Source organism: Limulus polyphemus, unplaced genomic scaffold (genome assembly GCF_000517525.1).
Source record: "Limulus polyphemus unplaced genomic scaffold, Limulus_polyphemus-2.1.2 Scaffold1076, whole genome shotgun sequence".
NCBI classification, from domain to species: Eukaryota; Metazoa; Arthropoda; class Merostomata; order Xiphosura; family Limulidae; genus Limulus; species Limulus polyphemus.
The window spans coordinates 41,381-57,028 of record NW_013666686.1 but is presented as its reverse complement, the minus strand read 5'-3'; the positions used below and the strand labels follow the sequence as shown (position 1 = coordinate 57,028).

Genomic DNA, 15,648 nt, shown 5'->3' with positions numbered 1-15,648 from the left:
TATATATATATATATATATATATATATAACCCAAATGTATGTCTGTCATGCCTTATCTTCTGAACAGTTAATCATAGAAATATATATATTAAAATGCTTGTTTTAAAGAATACATTACGTGAAATACATTTTTTGTACCTCCTAAAATTTCATATCAATATCAATCAGTCAGTTTTGGCATGTGCTGAACAGTCAATCTGAGAAAAACAAACTAACTTAAGAACAAGAATGTTTCTTTTTCTGAAAGAATTTCACAAATAACATTGACTTCCTCCATCAACTGATTGAAAGAAATGTTTAAAAGAAGGAGCATTAACGGGGAATATACGCATAGAGAGAGGAACATATTTGAGTGTATACATATATTTCATGTTGTATTATATTCATGCATGATTTTATTGTACCATGTCAAATAAATTAATTTCAACTGAATATCCCCCCTTTGACACTTCTTATAGAAATAACAAATAACAGTCTTTTCTTGCACCCAGCAAAATGACAAGGAACGATGGCATACATTGGAAAATTACCTGCGGCTACTCAGCGAACTTGAGCACTCTATTGTGCTGGATCCATCCATTACATCAAAACCCAAATATTTTTTACCAACAATGCATTATAGTCATTCTCCTCTGCTTAAAACAAATGCAATGCAATTTTCCTCATCGAAATAACACATGGAATAACAAAAGTTATAATTTTCCTAAACTGGTATTTCTGATATGTACTTACATCCACTCACATAAACAGCTATTCTAGTTAAGTACTGCCCTCTTTATGCAAAAAACATTTTTTCTATCTCCCCTCTATTGGAAGTGACCAATTCCAATGCATCTCTCATGCAAATCATCATGTGTCAACCCTCCAATAAGAGTGTGACATACTTAATGATGCTTGTGACTCCCTCTATTCAATTCTACAGAACTATCACTTCAAGTTTTGTCAAAAGATGGAAGCCCTGGTTTTCAGTGGGGTGGAAGGGTGGGATGTGCGAGAGGAGGTAAGTACCTATTGAAAATACATTTTCAGTGTTGGAAAATTATAACTTCTGATATGGTACATTACCTCTTCACACATAAATAGCCAGAATCCCACATTGAATAGGACACTCCCTAAGATGAGACAGTCAGATTCTAAGATCTGACATGGGGAACCCCACCACTTCTGAACCAAGTATAGTCTTTGCTTATTGTACAAAGATGTCGCATGTATGGGTAGAAAACAGAGGAGCATATATACAATTGGGAGAGAACTATGGGCAGAAAGTGATCCGAACTATGTAATATTCATGAAACTTAATCTCAGAAATTATAAAATTGGGTCAAATGAAAAGGGTGTGTCCCTAGGTGTAGAGTGCAATGTAGGGGTGCAATGGACCATACACAGCAAGTCAACTACATCCTAAACCCATCCCATTGGGAACCAACATCCACACAGGAGTAGGATGAGAATCATACCATTGGTAAGTCAACTACAATCCAAGACCTGGCCACTAGGTACCAACATCCATGTGGGGGTAGGAAAGAGGATCATACCAGCAGTTAGTCAACTACAAAACAAAACCCAGCCATCTGGCAGGGGTAGGAAAGATAACCATACCATCTTCACCGGAATCTAGAACTCCCCTGATTCATGAACGGGGCACATGTGAATATGATAAATTGATAGATTAATCTGAGAACCCGACATCTAGTATCGAAAAGATGTCTACGTAATGTAAATCATCTCCTTCAAAAGTGATATTGATCAGAACCACCCCAAGCGCATTAATATCCTCAGAATAAGAAACACTTAGGGAAAGTGGGAGGGAAAGAAACTGTAACAATCCGCAATTACCTCCCAAAGCACTGATGGAGTATAAATGAGGGAGGAATATATATACATTTGTAATACATGTTGATTAGTTCTACTCTAAATCCAAAACCTGGTCATTGAGAACCGACACCCACAGGGGCCAGGGTGAATGAAACCTGCATATAGATGCTTGATACATTAAGAATGACTGAAATAACAATTTGAGTAATAATTAATATGTATTTGTTACTTTATAGATTTAATAGATATTTGTTGTTACTTTATTAAAGTTTTTACACTTATACTGTGAGGTAAAAATAACTGCTGCTATGATTTTGTCTGGTTTATGAGCTCATTGCTGTCCTAATTTAGGATCTTCTTTTTAATAAATTCTTGTAAATGTTAAATAAGAGAGAGAGAGAAAGAGGGTCCGGCAAGGATGTTTGCCCCAGGGCCCATGCTGGCTCTCGACATTCCTGCAAAGGTTAAAATAGATTTTGGGTACAGGTTACAAAATGTTTCACTTTAATATAGCTAAAAAGGTAAAATTATTTCACACTTTCTTGCAATGTACATAAAGATGATGATAATTTTGGAGTAATTCTTTTGTTGATGATAATGATTCTCACAAATTGTGCTCATTGCTACTTGAAAGTGGAATAAATAAGACAAGGACTTCAAGATGCTGACACCAAGATTTAAACTTAAACAAGGCTTCTTTTGAAAGAAGTAGGATCAAGTGGAACATGCCAAGATTCCAACACCAAGAGTTACAAAGTTTCTCTTAAAAGGGGTAGAGTAAAGAGGAGTACTCCAAGATGTTTAATCATAAGTGACATCTAAAGATAGCTTTTCTTGAAAGAGGAAGGATCAAGATTGATAGTCTAAAGATAACTTTTCTTCAAATAGCATACATCAAAAAAATGCATGGTTCAACAATAATAAAAAGTGACCTATCAAACGTGACATCTATTCAAAAATCCACAACAATGACATTGACTCATACATAGCGATAATCCAAATAAAGACAAATTTAAAGCCTTACCTGACCTTGACCTTGACGTTCCAGATCAACCACACACATATCTACTAGTGGTCCTAGGTTTGTGAAGGATTCCATTACTTCTAAATAAGAACCTTGTTCATTGGCTTCCACGTTCAGTTTGACAAGTTGTGAGTCCCCAAGACGAGATCCAACATACACTACACTATTGTCAAGGTAAGTCAAACACTCAGGAATTGTTATCTGTAACAGAGAATGTTTTAATCAATGTTAACAATTACCATACACACCCAGACCAAATCATACAGAGACCATCCCACATACACTATTGCCAGGGTAAGTCAAACACTCAGGAATTGTTATTCTGTGATAGAAAATGTTTTAATCAATGTTAACAACCAACACACATCCAAACAAAATTAGACAGTGATCTTACTACAATAAAAACAACAACACACGAAAAAAAAAATGTTTTGTCTTACTGTTATTTTAGAAAATTAAAAACTACTGAACTGGTTAAATGTTAAACTAAAGGGTTACAAATTACAAAAGATATAAGTAATTATTACCAAAAATAACAATCTACACTGTGCCAGAAATCTATCAAGTAAACTTGCTGTAGCTAAAGCCTGTGATTATTTAGATTTCTTTTTTTTTCTAATGTGGAATATTTTTTTGTATTAAGTTCTTCATGAAATAATGATAGATTTTATTTGTTATTGGTACATTTAATCTAATAATTCGTAGGCTTAAACCTTTTAAAATCTTTTTTTTCAATCAAACATGATTACGATTTACATTATTTAAATTGATAACAAGAGATCGATAGTCAGCTACCATCAGATGAAGTCCAAGTACTTCAGAATCCTTATAAAGTGGTATTACCCTATAAGAGAGTTGTTACTTATGTACATAAATGACAATTTCATCTGACTAGCCATAAAAATTATCAGGTGTTTTAGAAACTTCAAAGGTAATTTACTAATTTTTCATACAAAATCATATTCTAAGGGAGCATGTGTCATTTTCTTGGCAACAAGTCTCACTATATAGGATATTTTCTTCAAGTTCCTGCTTTTATTTCTCTTAGTTCTGACTGATTCATTTTTGTATGAGAGTCTCACTTTAAGTTCAAGTTCAAAAACAGATGACAAAAATGAAGAAGGAATTTTAAATCTCTATTGGCTCTATCAAGTGTACTGTCATTTATCTAATATAGGCAAAAACTTAAATGAAGAAATTTATAAAATGTCTATAAAACAAGATGAAATGTGGAACAGAAGGTATTTAGAAATAATTTACCTTATTTAAAAATATCAGTGTTAGTTGTCAGAGTGTAACCAATGTAGCACTGGGTATGATACAACTGAATAAATGTACAAATCATGCACAAACAACATCATCGTAAAACAGAACCCTCACTGATGACAACACTAGTAATGCAGAACTAATATTTAACCACCTCTCTAATTCTGTCAATCATAAGCCCAATGGTATGAATGTATCGATTAATACAGACATGTATGCTTATACTAAGTACTTGCTGCAATCTCCTTGAACAAGGTTTACTTAGTATAGAATCTCAAGAACTGGGGATTAAAATACTGACTTGTAATTCAAAACATCACTTATACTAAGTGGTGTAAACATAAACAATCAGTGACAAAAAAGGCCCATGAAAACTATGTGATTTCTTGCAGATACCCCATTAGTGTAAACTATTTAAAAGAGAAAATCAAATTGACTCATGTACCATCAATCCCATACTGAAGTAAATAGATCAAAGTAATTGCACAGTATGCTTGATCTCACCAAATTATGATTTACATTACTTAAATTGATAACAATAAATCGATAGTCAGCTACTATCAGAAGTCCAAGTACTTCAGCATCCTTATAAAGTGGTATTAACTCTAATAAATATGTTTTAATCCATTAAAACCTCACAACAACAGGTTACAAGATCATCACCACCGAGTTGTAAGTAACATTTTATTTGTTATAGTAACTTTTATGATAAGCAGAAATCCATGTTAAAAGTGAAAATCTGGTCAATTTAATTAGATGGATATCTTGTTACTAGTTTAATATATGTTTTGTTATTTCAATTTGAGAGTCTCTAATTTATTTCTCTCACGGTAAGGACTAGGCAGACTTATGAGTTATGCCTCATTTTAAATACAGATTATATTGTAGACAATCTGTTAAGAAATCAGCTTAATCACCATCTCACCTAACAAACTCTGACTTTTGATTACTGAAATAACACATTGAGAATTATGAAACTAACATATATTAACAATTCAGTATGTGATTTTAATTGTTTTAACAACATATTACATTATTTTTATATTTTTATTTTTTTGCTATATGTTTTAGGCTACTGCATGATCAAAGTAAGTACTTATCACCTTTCCAATAACATAAAAAATAAACTTTTTGTTTTCCAACCGCACTTCATGCTTGAATGAACTTATTTGTTACAAATAATAAAACTAAAAAAAACATTACCTCTCCAAGCAGTTCTAGCTTCAGATCTTTCACTAGCATTGTCCCATCCATTCTTTCTTCCCTCTCCAGCAGCAGTACAAAGAGCCTTCCAGCCATATCCCCTAGCAAACACCTAGAACCATTGGAATCCACCTTTCCATAACAAACTATAGTACTTTGCTGCAAAGAAAAATGTTATTTTTTACATTTGGATGACCAAAATAAATAAATTAAACCCCTTATGCTATGTACCAAATATTCAAACTAAAAGTAAGATCACATGACATGCATTTCATATATTAAAACATTCAAATGATGGAAATAATTTCTCCCCTACAAACATTAATATTAAATCTAATGTCACTTAATTTGTTTATATAAATCAAGTCTTTACACAAATGTTACTGTTTCTGAAGTTCTGACAGGAAACTACTGGAAATACAGAAAGATATAATTTATATATAACATATAGCATATTCTGCTAACCTTCAAAATAAACTTATATGGGTATATATATAAATGGAAATAACAGACAAGATCAAATGTTATTGTATCATCCTTGCTTGAGAAAACCATAAGGTGGTGTTACAAAATTTGTACTCATATATTACGAATGACTCTGCTAAATTCCTTTTATTTGTATAATCAGTATTCTGGGAACAAAATGACATTGTATGAATTTCATCTGCCAGTAATAAAAGAGTTTTTACCACCTCTAGTTGGAATAAAATGACATTGTATGAATTTCATCTAGCAGTAATAAAGGAGCTTTGACCACCTCCAGTTGCAAGTAAATCGCCAAAACCTAAAGATGTTAAACATTTGCCAATAAAGTGCAAAATTGGTCCAAGCAGTAAAACAATAAGAAAAAAGATGAACATTATACGGTGAAAAGAGAAAATGCAAAGATTCAATTTATAACTGAGAAGCATGTCCAGAATCACCTGGACTTTGTTTGAATCCATGCTTCAAAGAGTACTACAAAAAATGTTGGTTATTCATCATTTGACACGTATATCATGATAAATACATATTTCAATTGATTTTTTGTCTTTTCTTTGAATACTTTGATTTTTCCACATTTTCCTCAACTGAAAATGTACTTCCGATAAACATGTACCTCCTCTCACAAAATAGCTTTTCTCAACTAGCACTGCACTCAATCGGCACAAATTTTCTGACCACTCTCGAAGTGATTAATGAGTGCTGGTTACAATAGGGGTTGTGCTGTTCTCCTATTGGTGGAGAGCTGCTGCATAATCATTTACATGTGGATATGCAAAAACAGGACGTGGAAGGCTAGTGGCAAGCATTGAAAATGTGTGTCGACAGAGGGCAGTACTAATTGAGAAAAGCTATTTTGTGAACAGAGGTAAGATATTGTATCAGATATTACATTTTTGATTTGTTGTTATTATTACTATTGTTTAAATTGAAAACAACAATATTGCACTAAAACTCTTACCAGCACCTGCCATAGACATAGCACCTACAAGTAGACATGTGTGGAAACACATATTCACTATCTGTTTAATTTAATTTTAATGAAGGATAAAACACAGACAATAGTTTATTCCGTTATCCTAATATCATATAGATATTTTCATTATATGGCATAAAATTAGTGTTTTGCACATGAAAATATATATTTCAGACCAAACACTATGACCTAAAATCTATTACTACTTTCTTATTGATGCAAACTTTATATAAACTACTTACTTTTATGATAGGTGGAGCAATAGCAATATACTTATCACCATTATGGTAGGTAATCGATTCTTGACCAATAATTAGAGCTCCACAATATGGTTCAGGCACTGCAGAAAATATTCAAATTATGACTTAATTTTCACTGTTTACAAAAAAACTTAAAAAATCAAGTATTAGTGAAGTATACTGTCAAATTTTTTATTTATCACCACATTTACTAGTGGCTTATGACTTTCACAACACTCCCCCCCCCCCCAAAAAAAGATATTATTACTGTCAAGTGAAGTAGAGAAAATTATATTCTAAAAATATACCTGCAATTATGATTGCAGCTTCACTCTCAACATTGTCTTGTCTCCATGGTCCTTTGTTAAATTCCTTATCTCGCAAAGAGATTTCATAAGTTTTTACATGTCGTCCTTGGGGATCTTGATGGATGAGGGCTATCGTAGGAGTTAGGCAACCATGCAGAAATTCAATGTCTTGGACAACAAGATCACTCATTCTACAAAATTAAATAAGAGCTGATAAATATCACATTTACGCATACATTGAACGTATAACAAATATAAAAGTTCTTGTAGATAACATTATCTTTTTTTAATTCTATTAATAATTACATACCTAATGTTGAAAGCTTTTAATTCCCTGTTTTCTTTCTCCAAAGGAATGACTTTAAAAAGTCCATCATACAGTCTCAGACCAATGACTCTGCATTGAGGGTCAATAATTCCAATACTACCAGTCTCTGAAGGTCGAGCAATGGTGTCCTTTAATTAATGATAAGATAAGCAAAAATCATTTAAATGACATACATATTAAATGTATAAAACTAACTTACATAAAGATAATGGGTTTCAAATATTCGGGGTTAAAAAGTTTAAGATATAAGCCACAAAAATTTCATTCAAACTGTTAAGTTTCATCTTCACTATACCTTAGTGACAAATTTGTATTTCACTCACGAAAAAAAAAAAGAAAAAGACCTATAGGTTGGTTTCTAGCCTATATGGTACATAGTTAATGGACATATTTTTAACAACCAGAAAGAACAAAATCCAATGTACCATGTTTATTTGTTTTGGTGTTCAGAACTGTGGCAGTTTGCCATAAAAGCTTTTTATGTATTGAGTAAAGTCTTTGCTCCAAGTAATAAAGGAATTTTTTAAACCATTTAAAGCTTCCTTAAAAAGCCAGACATATTACAGTACTTTTTGGGACATTTTATTCTAGTGCTTGATATATTTTGTGTGTTTTAAAAATGCATACTTGAAATCTGCAGTCATTTGAGGAAAAAAAAGTATTTTTGATTTAATTTCATTGTACATTGATGATTTTGCTAGAGTTAGCATTAATGTAAAGAAAATAAGAGACAGAAATATACAGTTTTACTAAAAACAACTTCTGATATTCAGTTAGTACGTTTCAGAAATTATGCAGGTGAAATATGAAACTATAAAATGGAAAGTATTTGTATTCTTATCATGTAAGTCACCCTTCATTTAGATTGACTCAATACAGGTTTTGTAAATTCAGACAGGTATTTATTAAAAATAATTTACTAAAAATCAGAATTTTTGTGTACAACACTTGTAACTTTTACTAAAAGCTTACCAAATTCAAGAAACACTACGTATATTCAGAGTTATAGAATCTATAATTCCATAGGTACATGGTGGTTACATGGCCGATGAAATTGACTGAGCCCATATACACAGAGTTAAATGACAGGCACAAAGCTACTGAAAAGACTGAACAATGACAAAAAAATTTTATACAACATTCTTCTGCACTTAGTATTAACCTATGTAACAGTGTGACCCAAAAATAATTCATGAAACTGAGATGAAGCATCTATAAACACTTTCCATAATGTCTCATATGAACATTGCTTTTATAAAGCTTTGTGTCTATCCTTTTAAAAATTCTAGCAATAATCACAATATCATGTATGTGTAGAAACCACTAAGAAATTCTAAACAGTAAGTTTAATTTAACAGAAATAGCAAAAATTACTACTGCAGTCAAGTCACATAGGATGACTTAATTGATCTATCTACAAACTACACTGATTCCTCAGCATTTATGTGACTCTAGTCACAAAAGATTGATTACACAACGTATAGGAAGGAAAGGTTTTATTAAATGATGCCAAATGTGATGATTATGAAGAATTACCAATTCAGCATTGAAAATAACTAATTAGAGCACATTATGTTTGCCTTTGTTAGAGATCCGACTTATTTCAAGACATAAACTAAACAAGTTGTACTAAACACATGAAAATACCCAAGAACCACTATTTAACACGCCAGAGCTTCTACAAATAATTTACAATTGCTTAATTTTAAATCTTATAAATGCCATAAATATTTGTGTATTAATTGCCATTTGCTCAATCTTTTAGCACAATACTTACAGCTACATTCCCATGTGCTTTTGTGATGATTTCAATGGTGTCTCCACTTCCAATACATTCCAAAATAGCGGCATTGTATTTGTATGTCAATAAAAACAGCAAGTCTTTCTTCTCTCCCTTGAAAAATTTAAATAACAAATTGTTCATATGGTAACTATCACAAACAAAAATCTATGTAAAAATATCATAGTTCAATCAATAAAGCAATTCTTAATTCTGGTACAAAACAATGTATTTACAACATTCAAGAAAACTTATTCTCTGAACCTGATTACCATTTTTATTGTTATTAAATATCAAATGAATTGAAGGAAAAATTCAAACAATCAAAATACAGCATTAAATAATCTTCTCACAATAAAAACATTTCTAACAACAATAACACTGCTGACACCACAAAATGATGTGCTACACTTTCTATAGTTAGATTACATAATTAAAAATTGTGTTAGTTACTATCTATTAGAAGAGTATAACATATGCTGCAAACAAAATGAATTTTATATTTTACATTCAGATCGACATTTTAAACACTATTATAATTTGAATAGAACTTTTACATACTATTGGTTTGATATATAAATATACATATATATAATTTATTATTTTTATGGCATTGAAGCACAGTTTAAGGACTAGTATCACAAAAATCAAAAGATAATAATACACAAAATTTCACTAGAAATTCTGGGATCTCTAATAGAGTGGTTTTTCCAAGTACCAAAATGTGCACAACAGTTTTTTTTTTTTTTATGAGATTTCTGGACTGACAGTTTCCCAAGCTTTTGAAAAAAATAAAACATTTTGGTACGTTTTTTCTACAACAGACTGCTCATTGGTAGTTATCTCTAATTTACAAAACTATTGTGTCCAAATGTAAGCCTTTAACATTTACCGATTTAGTTCTTTTCTTCTCCTTTCAATTTTATTAACCCATTCAGCACTGAATAAAAATTTAATACTAATGTCACAGTGCTAAATATATTTTACACAAAGATGAAAAAACACTATCTTACATACTGAAAAGCAATTACAGAAAAACTATGCAAGATGATATCACAAAATCTTCAGACAATCAAGAAAATAAGTAGCAGCGTACGTTACTGCACCACTGTGTTCACATTCCTCCAGCATTTATAAACAAATAGAATCAGTCACAGAAAACCCATCTCAAGGACAAGAGTCCCTTTAACACAATAAATAGTACATTATAAAACAATAGTCAGATTTTCTACCACATAAGGGATAATGTTTTATTCTGCAATATGTGGGTTCTGATGGCGAATACTGCCTAAAAGATACACGGCCTTTGAATTTGATGATACTTTCATCATGAGACAGAGTTTACTTGAGCTAAATCCAGTGCTTAATTGAGGGTGCAAGATATCCAAAAAGAGGTTGTATTTTTCAGAGGATCAAATTCAGGCTGACCCATTTTGGTATGTCAAGACCACTGTCCATAAAATAGAGAAAGGAAGTTATTAGCTCAAATCTCCTCTCAACATTACTTCATGGAATGGAGTGAAGGTGGGCCAAGAGATTCCTCAATATTCTTCAAGTTCATTCTTTTGGCATAGTTACATTGCAATCTGCATTGGTACATAAACTTTTAGTTCATATATGTTTGTATCAACCGATTTGTGAAAATAAGACTTGGGTGCAATGTCAACAGGATGGTCAAAAAACTATTGGGCATATATGTTCATCCCTTGAGAAATATGTTGAAAAGCTTCATCTGAAAAAAACAAAAAATGCAAAAGATATACAAGTTGAAAGTTTGTAGTATCCACAAGCATACCATGTTGACAGTTATGCTCCAGTAACCAGTCATTTTCAAATCGATCAAAGTCATCATAACCCTGCTAATCATCAACTACAGATTATTGTTGGACTTGAATGGGCTGTAGTACAGCTGCAGGTGCTTGCTGCAGCTGGTCCTGAGATAAGGAATATAGTGCTGGCTGGCCAGCTCTTCCTCTGTCTAAGGCACTGGGAGATATTTCACCATACTGCTGGGTGGTTGAAGGAGAGAGTGGCTGAACTCTTAACTCATCATCCTTTTCCTTGCACATGACATTGGATACGTGGTCATAGAGATCCCTAGTTTCTGAGAACATCTGCCTGTTACTCATTAGCAGACTCATCACTGCTATCAGTATCGGAGCTTGGTAGGTACACACCATCACTGTCATTCATTATGGTATTTCTTGTTATATTAGCTCTGAATATTCTAATCTGTGATGTGGAGGCCATTTTTAAATGCCCAAAACATTTTTTGCAGTCAGAATCTTCATGATTACTGGCAAGAAATGTAATTAGTTTTCAAATAAAACCACATTAAGGACTTCCCAAAACATTTATTTTCAATTTGGTATTACAAAACCAAATGACATGATATATTTTAGCCAAACAGACAAGGGGTCATGTTGACAAATGTCAACAACTGTGTTCTATTTACATGTCAGCTTTAAGCGCCATCCTCATCAAAAAGTTTAAATTAAAAATTTATTGTTCATTCTGCATTCTTAAATCTGTTGTGAAGCCTCTGTTTTCACTTACTCAAAAACTTTATACCAGCATTCCTCAACCTTTTCAGTAACACAATCCATTGCAGAAAATTATAGAAGTATAAAACATATAGCAATGCTGTTTCATAGTTACTATGCTCAGTTAATGTGTGTGACAATCACTTATAGTTAGTATGTTGTGAGGTATTATGTAGTTTGCATTATATTTTTGCTGTTTTGCAATTTTTTTTAAATACTGCCATCTACTTTTATGCCCTCATCAAATTGCTTTGCAGCCCACTAGTGGGCCACAACCCATTGGTTGAGAAACACTGCTTTATACAGTCTTAGTTACAATCTTATCAACATCAAATTAAAACAAACTTTACAAAAATTACTCACTGGAGGTCTAAAGAATTTCATGATAGTAATCTTGCCGTAAATGCCGACTTCCTTGACTGGTCGCAGCCCTTCTGGTGTAACATTGTAGATTTCTAGTCTAGTATTTTTGGCAAGAATGAGGTTTAAGTCATCTGGTGATGTAAAATTTCCTAAAAATGGGGAACAAAAATACTTGCATAAAAAAAGTTGGAATAAATCATTATCCAAAACTCCTTCAATAAATTAGACAGACTGCTTTTTTTATATTATCATCATCTTCACATTTCTTTGCCAACTCAGTAAAACCAAGCCAGCATAATGTCCAGCATGATCTGCTCTGAGGGCAGCATCAAGTTGGAGTTTTACTGGGACTGTCATCTGTCAAAACAGTTGACATATGCTTGTCTCAAATAAGGTTACATATACATTAATTCCTTGGAAGTAAGTAGAAAGATCGAAAACTTCAAAAACACATAAGCACCAGGGCCGAACAGGCTTTTTCCAGGGTTTTAAATGAAGTCAGAGATCAGATATGTGGTTCTTTCATTTTTGGAAGGTCAACAGATGGTAGGCACCTGCCTGAGAATTTGTCTGTTGTTTATATTACTCCTATTTTGAACAGGAACAGAGAATTGCCCTGGAAGTTACTGAGCAGTTAGTGAGAAGAATTATAATCTTATAAGATTTACAAAATTATTCAGTGAAATATGACATCATAAATGAAAGCCAATATGGATTTACCACGGGGACATTTGGTCTTAGTGATGTATTGTTTTCAAAAATGCTTATAAATATCTGGATAAAGAAAAAGTTGTGGACTTCATGTACTTAGATTTTCAGAACCTTTTGATAAGTTGCTACACAAAACAATAGTTATGGAAATCTCATCAACATGGATTGAAGAAAAATTAGTTAATTTAATAGTAGAGTGGTTGGATGGTACAAATAAGAAGTTGTCATTAAAAAATGTCCAATCAAACTGGACCCATGTTACTGGTGAAGTGTCTCAGAGGTAAATGCTTGGGCCTTTGCTTTTTCGTTCTTACATTGATGATATTGATATGGACATAATTAGTAAATTAGTAGTTTACTGATTACATTAAACACTTAGGTGTTTCTAGCTATATTGAGAAAGTTGATATATTACAGCGCAACTTGGATCAATTGATAAGTTTGACATATATTTGGGAAATGACCTTAAATTAAAGTAAGTGAAAATCACATTTAATACACAGTAACCTACACTCAATAGTGTGACTGAAAAAGTCTTTACTTATTGGACTATTGGTGTAAAACTACTAAAACTAAAAGTCAATCAAGCTACTGAAGCAATGCTCCATTGCTAGTATTAAATCTAATAGAATTTTAAGATGCATTTTTGTAGACATATTGATAAGTCAAAAAAGGTAATTATATCTATACAAATCACTAGATAGGCTTCACTTGGAATACTTTGTACAGTTTTGCCTTTTGGTCTCTTTATCTAAGAAAGGACATCGATTTATTTTTAAAATGTTCAGAGGAAGGATACTAGAATGATTCCAAGGACGAGGTTTCCTTACACTGTTACAGAGATAGGTTAAGATCTCTTTAACTTATTATCTATGGAAGAAAATAAAAAGTAAGAGGTGATATTATAGCAATTTAATAATATGAACAGATATAGATAACATATCAATACATAATAAACTGTGTCAATTAAAAATGAATTCTTTAATCAAACCAAAATAACATGATAAAAAATTTTGCTCTGGTGTTTTTATGGACTGTAGATAACTTCTTAAATTAAACTTTGAACCTAAATTGTGTTAACTTCAAAGGTGGACAAGCCTAACGTTCATTTGGCGCGAAGATCAGAAGTAGCACTTATAATCCAAACAATAAAAACAATCAAATACAAACTATAACTACCTGTAGCACACGCAGTTACAGCGGTAGGTTTGTGAGCTGTCACAGCATATATATACGACATCCCGTTAGTTTAAATTTGTTCATAAATTATGTTTACAAGATGAGCCTCTGCAGCTTTCCAACCGGTTATTAACCGCATGGAAGTTTCCAACCTATTCTAGTTTCTGTTTCACAGAATGATCTTGTATGAAGTTCAAAAAACACCAAAACCGTATATTAAGTTATTCATATAAAACGAAACAACAAAATACTTAAGGCGCTATGCGGATTTATTTTGAAAACTTGTGCAGTCAAAAGCGATATCTTAAATAATTTATCAAACTTAAGATATTATTTCAGCTGACTTTTTGTTTCTCTAAGGAAAATATAATAATACATAAACAAAAAACGAATAATAACTAGAGCGCTTTCCGAAAGCACACTTTTTTCTTCAGGATTAAATTGGGTAAAAATTTGTATAAAAATACACTATAAAGTTAATAAGACGATATTTCAAAGCAAATATCTGAAGTCTACAAGTTCATTTGTTGACCGAAATCACCATTAAGTCCATATTATCCAAACCATCAACAACGAGTAATATATTTATCTAACGTGTACCCTGGTGGGCCTGCGGTAGGTTTAAAGACTTACAATGTTCCGTGTGTGTGTGTGTGTGTGTTTTCTTATAGCAAAACACATCGGGATATCTGCTGTGTACACCGAGGGGTATCGAACCCTTGATTTTAGCGTTTTAAATCCGAAGACTTCACCGCTGTCCCACCGGGGGACCCTAGGTTCGGTTCAAAGAAAAAGACAGAACAGAGATCCGGGGTTTTCCGAGTGTGCAGTTGATCACAAATTGTGTACCTGTAAAAATATTTGTGCAGTTCAAAATTCACCTATATAAGTAAGTTCAAGTAGATAAATACTTACAAAAACATATTTATGATTATAAAATTCCATCCCAGAGTTGTTAAATAAATGTTTTACTCGTGTTTTTTAATTGTGCAGTTAAAAAAAAAACCTTAGGAAAATTTTAGTGCAGATAGTCCATTGAGTAGGTTTGCACGACTAAAATAACGAAACGTCAAAACAACAACAAATTGTCTAACATTATAATTCATATTAACATTGTAAATTTTATTGAAACGAAAGTTATTTTTAAACTGAATGACAGGTTTTATTGAATTTAAATCAATTAACTTCTACTACAAAGACTAAATCTAGCCTTTTTTTTTCTTTCAAAATACAGTTTTTACAGTAGGTTTTGAGAATAATTTTTCTTTATTTTGTTTATTCTACTGATTGTTCTAGAATGATTTTAGGTGATTATTAATTTTACATTATGTTTATAATTAATTATACTTGTCACATGACATTAGTATTGTTGCGTCAGCGAGTCACATGACCACCGTGACGCAACGTTTCTAGAACTATCATGTACTTTG

General features: G+C 32.1%; 1 protein-coding gene across 1 annotated transcript in view; it reads right to left on the bottom strand.

Annotated features, from left to right (window-relative positions):
• LOC106462025 (DNA damage-binding protein 1-like) overlaps window positions 1-14,367 on the bottom strand; it is a 49,262-nt gene extending 34,895 nt beyond the window's left edge. Inside the window, exons 1-8 of the mRNA XM_013921896.2 lie at window positions 14,219-14,367; window positions 12,329-12,477; window positions 9,420-9,536; window positions 7,625-7,770; window positions 7,315-7,505; window positions 7,010-7,107; window positions 5,309-5,467; window positions 2,840-3,040 (exon numbers count right to left, since the gene is read on the bottom strand). Coding sequence (XP_013777350.1) covers window positions 2,840-3,040; window positions 5,309-5,467; window positions 7,010-7,107; window positions 7,315-7,505; window positions 7,625-7,770; window positions 9,420-9,536; window positions 12,329-12,477; window positions 14,219-14,279 — 1,122 coding nt within the window. The 5' untranslated portion in view covers window positions 14,280-14,367. The remainder of the gene's footprint in view (window positions 1-2,839; window positions 3,041-5,308; window positions 5,468-7,009; window positions 7,108-7,314; window positions 7,506-7,624; window positions 7,771-9,419; window positions 9,537-12,328; window positions 12,478-14,218) is intronic.
• Window positions 14,368-15,648: the final 1,281 nt, after the last annotated feature.